At 39.6% G+C, this 15,651-nt stretch overlaps 1 protein-coding gene across 2 annotated transcripts in view; it reads right to left on the bottom strand.

The window, feature by feature from the left end:
- Positions 1-675: 675 nt before the first annotated feature.
- Positions 676-15,651, bottom strand: part of SLC15A2 (solute carrier family 15 member 2) — a 31,390-nt gene continuing 16,414 nt past the window's right edge. Inside the window, exons 8-22 of one of the 2 annotated variants that reach the window (XM_036447030.2) lie at positions 13,528-13,610; positions 12,698-12,784; positions 12,430-12,519; positions 12,286-12,330; positions 11,245-11,277; positions 10,432-10,520; positions 9,235-9,316; positions 7,565-7,699; positions 6,967-7,131; positions 6,765-6,811; positions 4,820-4,930; positions 4,061-4,157; positions 3,337-3,483; positions 2,853-2,957; positions 676-2,515 (exon numbers count right to left, since the gene is read on the bottom strand). In XM_036447030.2, the coding sequence (XP_036302923.1) occupies positions 2,339-2,515; positions 2,853-2,957; positions 3,337-3,483; positions 4,061-4,157; positions 4,820-4,930; positions 6,765-6,811; positions 6,967-7,131; positions 7,565-7,699; positions 9,235-9,316; positions 10,432-10,520; positions 11,245-11,277; positions 12,286-12,330; positions 12,430-12,519; positions 12,698-12,784; positions 13,528-13,610 (1,493 nt within the window). In that variant the 3' untranslated portion in view covers positions 676-2,338. The remainder of the gene's footprint in view (positions 2,516-2,852; positions 2,958-3,336; positions 3,484-4,060; positions 4,158-4,819; positions 4,931-6,764; positions 6,812-6,966; positions 7,132-7,564; positions 7,700-9,234; positions 9,317-10,431; positions 10,521-11,244; positions 11,278-12,285; positions 12,331-12,429; positions 12,520-12,697; positions 12,785-13,527; positions 13,611-15,651) is intronic. The other variant, XM_045583953.1, reaches the window with a different exon arrangement.

Below are 15,651 nucleotides of genomic sequence, written 5' to 3' on the forward strand. Positions count from 1 at the left end.
ACAGATGGGTATTGTTTGGAGAAAGGCTGATCCTAGTTCTTCTGGTCAGACCACTTCTGGAATGTTGTAGTTGGCTCTAGATATCACATATGAAGAGAGATTCTGATCTACTCATACATTTCAGACAAAAGATATTTTTCAGAAGAGGAAACACAGGGTAGTGCAAGGAGAGATGATGGCCTGTGAGGAGCAGCTAGAGAAACTGAGAATCTTTAGCCTGATGAATACCTACTAGGGAGGAGAGGTGAAAGCTCTCCACAAATAGCAAAACAGTCTGCAACATGAAAGAGGGGGTTACTCTTATTCTTGTTAGCTAGAAAGAAAAGAACCAAGGTGGTAAGAGGTTTCAGAGAAGAAGCTGTAGTTGGGTATACGTAAGAATTCCCTAAACTAGTGTTCTGCAGAACACTACACCACGTTAGGCTAGACTAAATATTACTGTGTAGTTGGAAGCTGTGAGGATTAGGCAATTGTGGCATATTGTGTGCAAAGAGGTAAAGGATAATATATGACAGTGGTCAGTAAACTCATTAGTCAACAGAGCAGCAAACCGCGACTCACAAGCTGCATGAGGCTCACACTTGGTTGCTGACCACTGGGCTATATAAAGTGTTTTTACTGCAGTATTTCTCAGAATCTTTCATATACAAACGTTAAGAAAAAGATATAATATGCCCCATTCCCCAAATACATTTGTCCATACAAACGTTTATTCACTGAGCTCTGTTAACATCTCTTCAAACAATATTTCATTGACCAGATTGAGTTCTAAAGCTGCTCTGGTTCACATTAAGATACAGCATCTGGGGAAACTGGATGGTGCTGCGGTCACTTTAGTACTTCTGAAACCTTGGTCACTAAAATTAAAGTATATGATGTTTGGGAAACTGGAGCAACTTCTCTTGTTATGTTTACAGTGTGAAATGTAACATAGTTCTAAATGAGAATAATGGACCAAAACCAATAAAAATGAGGCTCTCTCGTACAGTGGTTCTGAACTTTTCTTCCTAGAAATACATTGTAATGATATTACCACTTCTGCCCAAGGATTCATTTATTATGTGCAAGGTAATATTTCTCACCTTTTCATTAACACAGAAACAAACAAGCAAAAAACCTTCATGTTCTACCTACCTGCCTCCCCGCCTCCAGATTGTGCTAGGATCCTCATATGGAACCATTCCTCTCCATTGAGCATCACCGTTTTAGAAGTTTGAACCTATAGTATTAATATTACTTTTTAATAAGAAAGAAATTTTTATTTAAAAATTTAAAAATTGTGAGGTATTTGAAAATTGTGAGGAAAGTTAGACAAGAAAAATTATCAAAATGAAGCCACTTGTTTGAGGCTGACGGGAATAAAATAAAAAAGGAAGATAGATTCATAAAAATATTGCTGTTATTAAATATTTGTTGCAATAAGCAAGACATGATGTAATAATGAGAAAAAGTTGACCCAACAACATTGAAAGGTCAGGGTTTCAGAATTATAATTAGTGTCTATACAGCTGTCCACAAGACATAAGTCATAGCTGAAGTATTGTGGTCACTAAGAAGAATGTGTACTGCAGAAGAGGGATTCATCAGGATTTCCACAATTTATACCCATTCAGCATATCCAAGTTATTCTCAGAACCAGATTACCAATGTGTACTATCTTTAATTTGATTTCCAAATATCTATCAGTGCTGAAAAAGGAATGTTTGGGTTGGTGAATAAAATAGTATAATTATAAGAACGATATATCTTCTCCTGTGTTAATAAAATGTCAGTCTGTTATCTGTACTGAAAAATGTACTAATGTTTTATCAAACTTGGATAGTTGATAAGTCAGATCCTAGACCAGATCACACCAGATATACCAATTCTTGGCCTTGTGAATAATTCAATTACATTGCTTATGAAGCAGCTTGAAATACCATCTCTCTCTTATTCTGCAATTTTGCCCCTAAATCAGCACCTCAAAAAGTGGGGTCTTCCATTCTAAATAGCAGGTAAAGGAATTCCCACATAATTGTGCGTACTCAGAGAGACTAATCTCAATTGTACATATGTGTTTTCTTGGCCATTTGGAGACACCAGGCTAGCTTCACCAACACAACACACGGTTTACTGAGTTCATTGATAGATGGGAAGATGTAGAGCCTCAGGGGCCTCGCCCTTTAACAGACTGGAAAATGCAGAACTGCCTCTATCATGGGAGAAAAGTGGAAGAGACCAGCTCATGTATGATGCCACCTCACTCCCCTAATCAAATGGGAGGGAAAAAATGCTTGAAGTTCAGAGATGCCCAAGACCAGAGTCAAGAATCTGGAACTGAGCAGAGTCCCAAGAGTCATTAGAGCTTCGTGTTCTTGGTCTCCAGGTTCATTGTGTTCTCTTGGATATGGGGAATCTTCTTAGCTGCTGGTTCCTGAATATCCTCTGGCTTTAGAGGAACATAGTAGTAGCTCATGATGGAGAAGATCAGGCAGACCAGCAGCAGGAGACAGGAAAACAAAGTGAACTCGACCCACTGCAGGAAGAAATATATATATATAAGAAAAAAAATATGGGGAAATCTAAAACTAAAGGGACCTTCAAAGGCAAGAACTGAGGAGATTGACCCAGGCTCACCATTTAGGCAGAGGTTTGCTAGAAGAAGACTGGGTTCACTGATCTTTCCTCCCATGAGTATATGGTGGATATTACTGATACTTACATATGTCTATTTTTCTAGCAAAGTCTGTGTGCATATAACTCATCTATCATGGGGAATGTGGAAGACAGAGGGATGGAGGAGGAGGAAAAAGAGGAATCTGAAGGGGGATGCCTTGAATAGGTACTAGCTCCTCTTTTTCTTGGATCCATACCTGTACCAGGTCACTGAACTGTGCCACAGTAAGCACAATGAAATTGCCAACTCCAATCGTCAACAACCAGGCTGCCTGGAGTACAGATTTCATGCTAGAGGGAGCCTAGAGAGGACACAAGTCTGTCAGTAAACAACATCCCTACACCACCCTCAGGCCCCATGCATCTATCCAGAAAACTTCTTCCACAAAAGTTTCCGGAGTCAACTTTTCCACTGGTTCAGCTATCACACTGATTCAAGGGATATTCATTATGTTAATATTAATATCAGAATGGAGCTCTTATTAATTAAATATTTTAACTCAGATTATACAATCTGGATCTACATGGGAATCATGTAAGGATAATGTATAAAGAATCTAGGCCCAAAATATATGAAGGTCTTGGCCAGGTCACATATCTATTTAAGGCAGTGCCAGGAAAATAATTCGCCATCTTCTAAGGCCCCAACTCCTCCTCCATTTCCCGCTTGCAAAAACCTACCTGAGAATAAGAAAATTCAAGTCCTGTGACAGAGAACATGACCTCCCCAGCTGTCACCAGCACATATTGTGGTAGCTGCCATGCAATGGATATTTTGTTGGCTGGAATGTCTTCTGTCTTCCAAGCGTGGGGACCCTGATGGGTGCTCTTAGTGAGGGAAAGAAGAAATTGGTCTGTCAGTAGTCTCAAGTAAATAGTCCTTACCTACAGCATTCTATGATCTTATATCCATCCCATCTTTATATTTTCATCCTTTTGCTACCTTCAAGAGATTGAGCAATTGCTACAGTTTCAGGGTTTGTTTGTTTTTTGTTTTGTTTTTGTTCTGAAATTTCTTTTGGTAACACTGCACTCACTTGCCTGACTTTGGATATCGATTTAATGTAGTCCTTAAATGGCAAAATATTTTGTTATTGTATGTCAAAATGACAAATAATCTTTGTTTCCTTAGGACCATAATGAGACTGAAGGAGACCGTGTCATCTCGTAGCAATGACTCAAGATAAACTAGTTCTTCCATTTTCCCAGACCCTGTACCTGCTGCCAATGATATCTATTTTTATGTCCCATATGGAGACCTCAGTCATAAAGTCACTAGAATCTATCATCTTACAATGGAAATAAGTATGTGATCCTATCTTCTCCTTCTTTAGATTCCAGAATAGGCACAGACATAGATACAGCTACATGGTAGGAGCGTACAGGGTGACCATGAGCTACTTACATTAGTAATAACAAACAGATAAGCTGTACCAAAGTTTAGTAGACCCAAATTCAGTGAAAAGTCATCATCGTCTGTTTTACAATGCACTGCAGGATATCTGGAACAGGAGGATTTTAAGTTAGAATAAACATCACAGCTTAGAAAGGCACCCCATTATCACAAAAAAGAATGATCTCATCTCTTTATTGATAGTGAATCGAGCAGCGAAACCACTCATTTCTCTTAAAGAGAGAATTCTCAAGGAGTAAATTATTTTCATGCCAGATTTTTCTACCCCTGGTCTGAGCCCCTTATTGTCTGTCTGGTATCTTTTTTTTTTTTTTTTTAACTTAAACCTGAATAAAAAAGGCACAAATCATCATCTTTTGTGGACACCAGGCTCTTAAGTCTTATTAATTTTCCTCAGCATAAAATGGTGAACCAAAAAGGATAAGCCTGAAATACTGATGTGAAAGTAGGCAATACCAAAGGACAGAAGTGGGAGTCCATAATAAACTTTACAAACCTCCCAGAGATGGGCCTTATTAATTCTACAGTAAGGCCTTCATAGCAATCATGATCTTAATATACCTGTGTAGAGAAAGGTGAGACTAAGGGAAGGTGGCAAGGGTAAAAAAAAAAAAGAGCTGGAGTCTGTGTATACTCAAGATTAGCCAAGATATACCTACTATCTTGATATACCGTCACCTATATGCAAAGAACACATTTTAAAATTTGTTGATAAAAGTAAAATGTTCCAAGGGTAATGAATGTACTTACTCTCCTATCTGTACAGTTCTGTAAGCAGACACATCATAGTCTTCAGCAACATTAAGTGAGATATCTGTACCCAGGTTGATGCTGACCTCTTTATGCAAAGTATTAAGGAACCTAAGGATAGAGACAGGGTTACAGATCAGACAAACCTTCTCAAGCAACAACACATGATAAAAGGGTAGGGGCCTTTTCTTTTGTTTGCCATTATATCCCAGTGCCTAGAACAGTGCCTGGTACATAAAGGGCACATTGTTGTGTATTATTAACTGAATGAATAAATCAACTCAAATGTAAAAAGTATCAGTAGTCTTAGCTGTCCCTAACATTCTCATGTCTAAGGGAATACCTTTCTATCTGCCACACCCTCACCTGATCTCTAGCTGGATGGACACTATCATGATAACCCATGGCAGTCGGAGCTTCCTCACTAATCCACCTTAGGTGCATCCAATATCTTTCCCTCTTATAATGGTGGGGTTCACCAACTGATACTCCATTAAGAAAAATGATTATGTACATAGAAATATATACCAGTATGCTCAAACCTCAGAGGGAAGGTAGGGGAGGGTGGAGGTAAGGAAGAGAGATCAACCAAAGGACTTGTATGCATGCATATAAGCATAACCAAGAGTGTGTGTGTGTGGGGGGGGGGTGGCAATGCGGGGATAAGGACACAAATAAAGGACACCTTCAACAATAAGGGGGAGGGGGAGGAACCTGATTCTTTGTCTTCTTATAAACAATTTGACTTATGCAAACTCAGACTCCCAGCCCATAATAGGTAATCAATTTTGTGCAGTGGAGTCTGCAGACAATCCTGGACTCTTCTAGCATGATCTTTTTAGTCATCTGAATCTAGGCCTGTAAGTATGGGTTTAAGATACATTTCTATTTTGATAGCTTGTGCTTTTGTCTTTGGTCCATGGGATAAAAAGACAAATTCTCTCTGGAATCCTTAATGTTGACTCTTGGACTTTTTATTTTTATTTTTATTTTAAATATATTTTATTGATTTTGTACAGAGAGTTTTGTATAGAGAGTTAGAAACATCGATGAGAGAGAATCATCGATCAGCTGCCTCTTGCACACCCCGCACTGGGGATATGCCCGCAACCAAGGTACATGCCCTTGACCGGAATCGAACCTGGGACCTTTCAGTCCCCAAGCCGATGCTCTATCCATTGAGCCAAACCGGTTTCGGCCACTCCTGGACTTTTTAAATAATCCTGCACTAATCTAGAAATTTCCCCTTCCATCCCTCCTGAAAGTTCCTGTGGCTCTCCAACCCAGGAAAATCCTATCAACTCTTAACAGCAACCACCTAATCCTGATGGCCATAGGCATGTGCATCTGTCCATTTCATGTCAGATTCCTGCCACAGAAAGCAGGTGACTTCTTCAGTGCCCCATCTCTGTAACTGCCCCAGGCTGCCTGACAAGACCTTCAGACTTTTCTGAATTCACAACCAAGTCTTTTTGACTCCAAAATGTTATCACCTTCAATTACACCAAGATGCCTCTATAAGTTTAAAATAAAAACTATACTTTACTTTAAAAACACAGTAAAAAGAAATGCTCAGCTACCAACAATGAGACATTATTTGCTTACATCTAAATTTCTCTCTGGTCATCAGGAAGAGGAAAGTATTGAGTTACTTTCCTGAGAACAAGATAAGTGGATAAAATCCAGTAAATAAAATGTATGCATCAGAGCACAGGAGACATACACAAAGATACACGGTCATCTTTGAATGCCACATGGGAAAGCAAGCCTATCTGCTCTGTGTCCTGGAAAATGCCTTCTGACACCTATGCCCCTGACATTTCAGGAGAGAATCCATGCACAAGATAAGTAGAATGCTAGGACTCATTATTCGAAGCCCCTCAGGTCAGAAGAGGCCCAAGATTCATGAGAACAGAGTGGCCCGGGATTTCCTTGACATCCAAACCTCACGGCTGTCATCCCATTGGTTGTTATGTTTTCCTCATCCTTCACCTTAAATAGAGGAAAATAAAAATCAGTTACAGCTGATAACAGGGAACCAATAATCAGAAAATTTTAGCATTAGTCATATCCTTGATAAGCTATTGATGAGCCAGTCATCACACTCTAAGATAACAATTTGGAACCAAGACCACTCCTCAACTTACCATCATGCTGGAAACACTTTCTCCATCTTCTCGAATGATCAGACTGTACCATTTCTTCTCCTCCACAGAATGCTCAGTGTAGACAGACAAATTGTGATATTTCAGGTGGAAGTGAAAATCCTGGCTTTTTGTCTTCAGGTGAAGTTTGGAATACTGTGGCATTTTCTGTAGAATGAAAAACCTGTCACACTCACCTTCTACCCCATTTTGGACATCATAACCTCATAGCTTCCCATGTGGGACCTCAACATTATCTGTTAAGCTAGTAATTCCATTTTTTAGGAATATACCATAGGAGTAATTAGAGGGATGCATAAATATTCATGAGTAAGATATTCATCATAGGATTTACATATTATAATATTTATCATTAGAATAACTTCTGATTTTAAAATTGTTGCCATTTTACAGATGCTTAAACTGAAGTTTAGAGATACAATAACTTGTTCAGAGTCTTATAGATAGGGAGTGTCAGAAATGGAATTGAACGGGGGCAGTTTGATTCCACAAATACATAATATAGTTAACCACTATATTATGCTGCTGTTTTGGTGCATAATCAGAATGTGTTTCTAATTCTTCCAACTCCATATCTCACCTGAAAAGATTTGATGGATTCTGGCAACAAAGAATTATTGTCATCTCCTACCACTGTCACCTTCACCTCATCATCTGCCAGATTCAAGACTTGTAGGAAAATCTCTTGGGAACCTGGCTGTGGTGGAGCCATTGCCTTAGGACAGAGAACATACATCAGCCGTGTGGATACAAAAAGAACAGACATCTCAGTCCTATCTCTGATAGCCTATTCCAGTGGTCAACAAACTCATTAGTCAACAGAGCCAAATATCAACAGTACAATGATTGAAATTTCTTTTGGAAGCCAAATTTTTTAAACTTAAACTTCTTCTAATGCCACTTCTTCAAACTAGACTCGCCCACGCAGTGGTATTTTGTGGAAGAGCCACACTCAAGGGGCCAAAGAGCCATATGTGGTTTATGAGCCATAGTTTGCCAACCATGGGCCTAATCCATCTAAGTCAGGATAACACAGTTTTCTCCCACTAAAGCCATATAGCTTAGGAAACTCTGAAGTTAGTCTGGAGGAGGAAACACCAGCTCAATGCAGCAAGCATAGATGTCAGGTAACAAACTTCATACTTTTTGACTCAGCTGTGGCCTCATACATCAATCCCCATTAGTGGCCATTCAATCTGCGAAAGGGTATTTGTGTAAGTGTCTGGTAAATTATCATATAAGCTAGTGTTTCCAAAGAGATGGTTGGATACCTTGATATAAGTGTTTGGAAATTCCTTGACAAAATATTCTGAATATTTCAGGTGGGAGCTGAGCTTTCTTTTCATTGCTATTCTACCTCTGTACCTACTAATTTATCACAAATCCTAGAAGCCCAGTGCACAAACTTCATGCATGGGGTTGGGGAAGAGCTGCCCCTCAACTCTGCCTGTATCCTCTCCAATCTGGGACCCCTTAGGGGATGTCCAATTGTTGGTTTAAGCCTGATTGCTCCAGAATCAGGCCTAAACCAGCAGTCTGACATCCCTCTCACAATCCAGGACTGCTGGCTCTTAACCACTTGCCTGCCTGCCTGCCTGACTACCCCTAACAGTTTCTGCCTGCCAGCCTGATTGTCCCCTAACCGCTCCCCTGCTGGCTTGATTGTCTCCAACTGCCCTCCCCTGGCAGCCTGATTGCCCACAACTTCCCTCCCCTGCTGCGACCTGCCTCTTCCACCAGGACCCACCTCCTCCACCCGTGCAGAGCTGTGGGAACCCTAGGCTTTATCACATAGAGCAGCCACTGGGCCCCGCCTCTAAGTGCGCATGACCATCTTGTGATGACCATCTTGTGATGACGTCACGTGAGGGTGTACTGCCACCTAGGCTTTTATTATATAGGATGAGTTATGCACCTTCTTTTAAACAGGTACTATGCTAGGTCCCAGGCAATCAGAAGAATGAAGAAGATAGATAAGGTCCTGTACTCATGGAACTTAAGATTTATTGAACTTGCCAAACCGGTTTGGCTCAGTGAATAGAGCATCAGTCTGTGGACTGAAGGGTCCCAGGTTCGATTCCAGTCAAGGGCATGTACATTGGTTGTGCGCACATCCCAGGCAGGGTATATGCAGGAGGCTGCTGGTTGATGTTTCTCTCTCATCAACGTTTTTAGCTCTCTATCCTGCTTCCTTCCTCTCTGTGGAAAATCAATAAAATATATTTTTTTAAAAAGATTTATTGAACTCACATTAATTCTTGTCTCTACAACTGCCACAACTGCAAATGCCAGGCATGCTAGGATCATACCAACAGCCATTTTCCTAAGCGATCTGCAGAGGAGAGGGAGAGACATTTATATCTAAACTTTAGAGTTTAAAGGATAAAATCCAACCCCCCTAGGCCTACCATTAAAGACCTTTCCTGATTTGGCCCCAATTACTTTCCAGAGTGTTTCCTAGAACTCCCCTTCACACATATTTTCTTCTCCCTTTACTTGAGCTGCATTGAATGGTTCTTTGTAATGCACCACATCCCCACATCTACCTTTGTTTATGTTTTTCTATACATCATGTCATAATAACAAAAATAATAGTATGCCATCAGATTAATTGAACATTCACCATATGCTAGGCACTATATATTATTACTTCATTTTCCTCTTGTTCAGAAGTTTTTCTTGACCCTGTCAGCAGACTTCTAACGTTTCCCTGGCACTTTGCTCCATTATTAGGGCACTAACATATTTTACCTCATGTAATAGTTATGTGGCACATGTTCCACCTCCTTATTAAACAGTAAACCTCTTGAGGGCAAGATTTGTGCCCTCATTTGCATGGCGTGGTGCTGAACCCACTTCAATGAATGAGTAAATGATAAAAGGCCATTTGAATATGGTAAAGTGGTCATTAAATGGAAATTGCTATTAAATGGGGAATTAGATGAGGCTTAAAACACTGTCAAACTGAACAATGAATAGCAAACACTTTAATGGGAGAAAAGCAGTAAATAGGGACCATTCTATCCCACTCTTACCAGGTCCCCTTACTTGTTTTATAGGGACAATGGGAGGTTTAAAGGGATTCATTGTCATCAAGGCTTTAGACTTCTTTGAAGAGGCAATATTCAAGAACAAAGCAAAAAATTGGTTTAGGAGACCACTCTCATATACTCTTGAGTTTCCATGAAACTTTAGACATATCCCTTCAACATTGCACAGTTCAGTGAACAGTAATGGCTTAGACTGTCTACAATAAGAATTAATTCATTCTAATTCTCATCCTCTTGTATTAATGTTATGTAGCCTAACATGGATAAATAGAACAGGGGGAAAAAACACTATAAACCAAAACAAGTCATCACTAAGTAGAAAACTACTGACATTGAATCTTAATCAAACGGGGCAAAGATTGAGTCAGAGAGGAATATAGGCATAATGAGCACTTACGATAAGTTAATTCCACACTTGGAGACCAGAGGATAAATGACAAGGTCAAACAATGGGATGAAGATAAGAACCAGGAGGGGATTTAGTACCTGAAATACCATGGTAAAAAAAAGATTAGTTACAAGTGTTCTCCTATCATAAGTGTGAGCATGTGCTCTTACTTGCTTTTGCACATCCTTTCTCACATCCAAAGACACTTTTCTCATACAAAGTACAAGATGATTTCATATCTCTTATACTCTCTACACCTAAGACTCTATTTCCCTTGCATAGCACCTTAGTTTCCAGATATCCCAAGGAACCAGTTTCACTCTGAACCTGTTTTTCTGTCAATCAATTGGGTGTTCCAATTTTCACTTGTCATCTCCATTTCCACAGCCCAAAGGAAAATGTCATGGCCAGGAGAAACAGAAGGAAGAATTGGGGGTTATTGAACAAAGGGTTAAAAAAAAAAAAAGGAATAAGAGTTACCAAAGAACAGAGATTCTGACTTGGTTGCTCATACAACAAAGCCTTCTACTTTCTTTGAGAACATTTCCATTATACTGTGCCTGGGAAAAAAGTCCAATGCGTATACTTTTCCTGTGAGCTCAAAACTTACTCTCCCTGGAGTTGAGTGAGAGCTACTTACTTTATAGAAGATGTAAAAGAGAAAGTGTGGAGTTTAAGGAGAATATTTTCATCCCTGTGCTTAGTACTCTAAGCATACAAGGAAAAAATAACATCAAATTATGGTTGGCAATCCTAATACTACAAGTAGAGGTATAAATGAGGAAAGAAATAAGTTCCCATGACTACAAAGAAGTGCCCTACCTGCATCTGGTCCGGCTGAAGCACAATAAAACCCTGAAACATTATAATAAATTAAATTTAGAGGTGGCCAACGACAAGAAAAGCCTGAATCAACAGTCTTGGTAATTAACAGGCAATAAACATACTAATAAGTTAAAATTCACCAGGTCTTTGGTTCAGCCACTATCATGCTTGTAAGGTTATATGGGCTGAACAGAGTGTTAATGGCTTCAGGTTATTTGCTAGTATATTCTAGGTACTAATCTTTCCTTAACCTAGGAGAGCACAGTCAGTGTGTTTTTATTCATCTCAGTAACTGCAGTTGTTGGTAGTAATTATGTAAAGGACAAGCTATCTGCTTTAGGGTAAAGATTCCCACTGATACATAGAGTTCTCCAAGGGGTCTACAGGAGGGCAATCATGGTAAATCCTGGACAACCAGAGGAAGGAAAAAGGTAAAATTATATTTGACAGGCTGCAAAGAGGCTGGCTAATAAGACTCTACCCTCTTCACAACTGTGATGGCAAAAAAATAAGACAACAATCTAGAAAGTGGAATAATTGAGAGCAGAGATGGAACTTTATGTGAGTTTGCCAAATAATGGAGGTTGGAAAAAGAGATAAAATGCCTACAACTTTCCCAATTTTTCCATATCCATGTACAAAATATTCCATATGCAGGTCCCCTGCTGTGAATCTTGACTGAGATGGGGCCAGTCGTGGACTAGCCCCATTCAACCTGCCTCTGCTGGGCGGGGCAGGCTTAGATGGAAGAAAACCATCCCTATCCCAGGTCTGTATCCCTTTGCTATCCTCTCCATACTTCCTCGTACACACTTAAACCTTTCCCAGACGTTGGTTCCTGATTTCTAAAGGTAAGATTCTGGGCTTTATTTCTAGACGAGATGTCTTTATTTTGCCTACTCAGAGTTTGCATACTAGAGGCACCTGTCTTAGGACCTTCAGTCCATATTCAGGCAAAAACACAAAGAAATTAATTTCCCCCAACTATGGATTATAAAGAAAATAACAGACTTCTCTGGAAAAATCTCTTCAACTCACCAAATTCCTGTCCATCCTGGTGGCTTGCAAGGTCCACCGTGAACCCTAGGGCAGACGGATGCTGTTAGCAGAAATCCCTTTTCTGTGAGAGGGTAGGGGCTGGAAGAAAGGGGGGTGGGGAGCTTTCAAAAGAAGTATTCTTACCTGCTGTTCCAGAAGAGCCCAGAACATGGGCAATGGGATATAGAGGAACAGTATCCTGGTCAGTGCCTTAACATCCATAATGAGCTGCTTCTGCAACACAAGGGAAAGGAGGAACAGGCTAACGTGGTAGGCATGGTTTTCATGCGTGGAGTAGAGGTAGCCAAGAACAGTAAGAGAGGAGATTCAATGCCGCAGGAGGGAATAGGTTTGGATATTGGGAGAGATGTTACAGAGATATTTATACAATATTTCTGAAACTCCAACTTACTGGATATTTCTCAGCTGCCCAGTCCAGCCAGTGCTGTCGCTTTGGAATGTCCCCAGAACGGTTCTTGAAACGGTTGGAGAGAGCAAACTAGGACAGAGCATAGACCTCAGAGGAGAGACAAAAAGAAACCATCCCCTACCTTTTTCAGTTCATCATCCCTTCTCTAAAACAGACATACTTCAAGTGACTTATTCCAACGCTTTGATTTACTCAGACATTGAATTTCAGATACAATTTTATTTATTCTTCTGTCTTTTGAAAAATTTAATTAAATTCCAACATCATTTATTCTCCCTGTACTCTTTTCCACCTCCACCATCCTCCACCCCACAGCCACTACACTGTTGTTCCTGTCAATGAGTTCTTTCTCTCATTTTCTATATTTTGCTCAATCCCTCCACCCCCCCCCCTCCCCTACTGCCAACAGCTGTCATCCTGCTCTGATTGCTATTTCACTTAGCATAACGTTCTCCAGGCCCATCCATACTGTCACAAAGGGTAACATTTTCTTCTTTTTTACAGCTGAGAAATATTACATTTTGTAAATGTACCATTGCTGTTTTATCCACTCATCTACTGATGGACACTTATAACTATATTTCAGAAGATTTTTTTTCCAAATTAAAAAATGATTAAGTTTTTTTTTTTTTCTTTTTTACTTAGTAGTTAAGTAGGGGCACAGAGGAAGACTGAGTAATCTCAGTTTTCCAAAAGGCACAGATATAGAACAGAGGTCATTGAGAAAAATGTATGTTTGAAGGTCTCTATGCTCAGCATAGCATCTCTTTGTATTTGATTGAAAAAGGCAGGTAAACAATTCATGTACTTACCCAGATACATTTGATAACTTGAGTCACTATGTTTCCTTCCGGAGGTGTTTTTTTGTACATTTTGCTTCCCATTGCAAACACAACTGCAGTTGATACACAAACAAGGTTCTTAGCTTCTCATTCAGCACATTCAGTACCCACGGCTAAGGACAGACTGCTGATGTGTAGGAGTGACTAGCAGATCATCTCATCAAGGGAGGAACCTCACTTACCCCTTCCTGACTTGAGAGTTATAAGAGTTATACAAAAAATTAAATGGTCAATTGTTAAAAGAGATATCTGTTGAGACTTTTCTGTAGTCACAGAAATGGAGGTCATCTTTGAGTTCTCACTCTTCTTTCCTCATCTCCACAAAAACCTGATATGTTACCAGCTTCCATTGATCCTCTTGCTTCACTCGGCTGCTTCTTTTCCACTACCATTGCTACAACTCTTATTTGACATCACAGTTTCTACCCTGGGTTATTAAAATGGCCATCATCTAGTTCCTCAGTCCCTGGTCTATTCTTCCCTTATCTGATGTCAAATTAAAACTCTCTTCTCAGGGCCTACCTAACAAACCCAAGCCCCTGGCATGAATATCATCCCAAATTAATCATTGTCTTGATAGTTATTATTATTGCTAACTATCTATTGAAGGTTTATTCTTATATGTAAAGTGGTAAGCATTTTATATACATGAGCTGATATAACCTGACAAAATATGTACTACTCTCTCCACTTTACACATGAAGAAATAGACGATTAAAGGAATTAAGCACCAGGTACAAGGTTACAAAGCTAGAAGTTGCTAGAAACTGCAATTTAGACCTGAGGCCTGTCTGATTCAAAAATGTATGCTCTTAAACATCAGAAAGCTTCTCATTCATTCATTCTTGCATTAAACCTAGATACTACTAGGAATAAAGTTTTAAAAAAAGACATGGCCTCTGTCCACATGTAACTCACCTCAGCTTACCATTTCCCACTTTATATTTTATTATAGAGAGTACCGTATTTTCTGGCGTATAAGAGGACCCCCTAATTTTACAGTTAAAACATAGGTTTAGGCCTATATTCGCTGTATAAGACTACCCCCCACTTCCGAGGCAACACCAGTTCTTTTTTTTTTTTTTAATATATTTTTTATTGATTTTTTTACAGAGAGGAAGGGAGAGGGATAGAGAGAGTTAGAAACATCGATGAGAGAGAGTCATCGATCAGCTGCCTCTTGCACACCCCCTTACTGGGGTTATGCCCGCAACCAAGGTACATGCCCTTGATCAGAATTGAACCCGGGACCTTTCAGTCCGCAGACCGACGCTCTACCACTGAGCCAAACCGGTTTCGGCAGTTCTTTTTTTAATAGACCACCTCTCTAACTCAGCCAATCCAAGCAGGCTTTCTATGCATGCAAATTATACATGTTCTGTACCCGAAGCTATACAGTGTTCTAGTAAAAAGCCTGCTCAGATTGGCCAGAGTCAGAGAGGCGGTCAATTAAAAAAAGAACTGGTGTTGCCTTGGAAGTGGGGGGTAGTCTTATACAGCGAATATAGGCCTAAACCTAGGTTTTAACTGTAAAAATTAGGGGGCCGTCTTATACACCAGAAAATACGGTAATGTTCTAACCACTATTCATCATTCCTACAAAAAATTCTCTTCTGTACTATTTCTGTTCTTAAACTTATTCTTTTCCCTTAATCTACATTTTTATTCTTTAATCACATCCCCTCAGCTAATTGTAGACACATTTTATTTTCTTACTTTTCCTTATACTTTCCAAATAATCAGTGATGAGCTGATAATACTTTTATAATTATAAAGTGCTTTTGATTCAAGTTTATTAAATTTAGCTAAAATCAATGGGGGTACTGCAGCGTAGATATACTTTCCTCCTTAAGGGATTTTCCTGCTCCAGCAAGATGTCCCTCTAGCAGACCATCTACCAAAGATGCCTTGTCAGTAGCATTTTCCAATATCCTTACACACAAGAATGCCTAAATTGCCTTATTTTTACCGAACTTAACTTTTTGATTTCTCCATGCCTCTCTGTCAGATTCAGGCTACCACCTTTTCTTTATTCATCCTCCATTTCACCCATGCTCCTCCAAACAGCACTCTTTACAGTTATAACCTTCTTAT

Source organism: Pipistrellus kuhlii, unplaced genomic scaffold (genome assembly GCF_014108245.1).
Source record: "Pipistrellus kuhlii isolate mPipKuh1 unplaced genomic scaffold, mPipKuh1.p scaffold_m20_p_2, whole genome shotgun sequence".
Lineage (NCBI taxonomy): Eukaryota > Metazoa > Chordata > Mammalia > Chiroptera > Vespertilionidae > Pipistrellus > Pipistrellus kuhlii.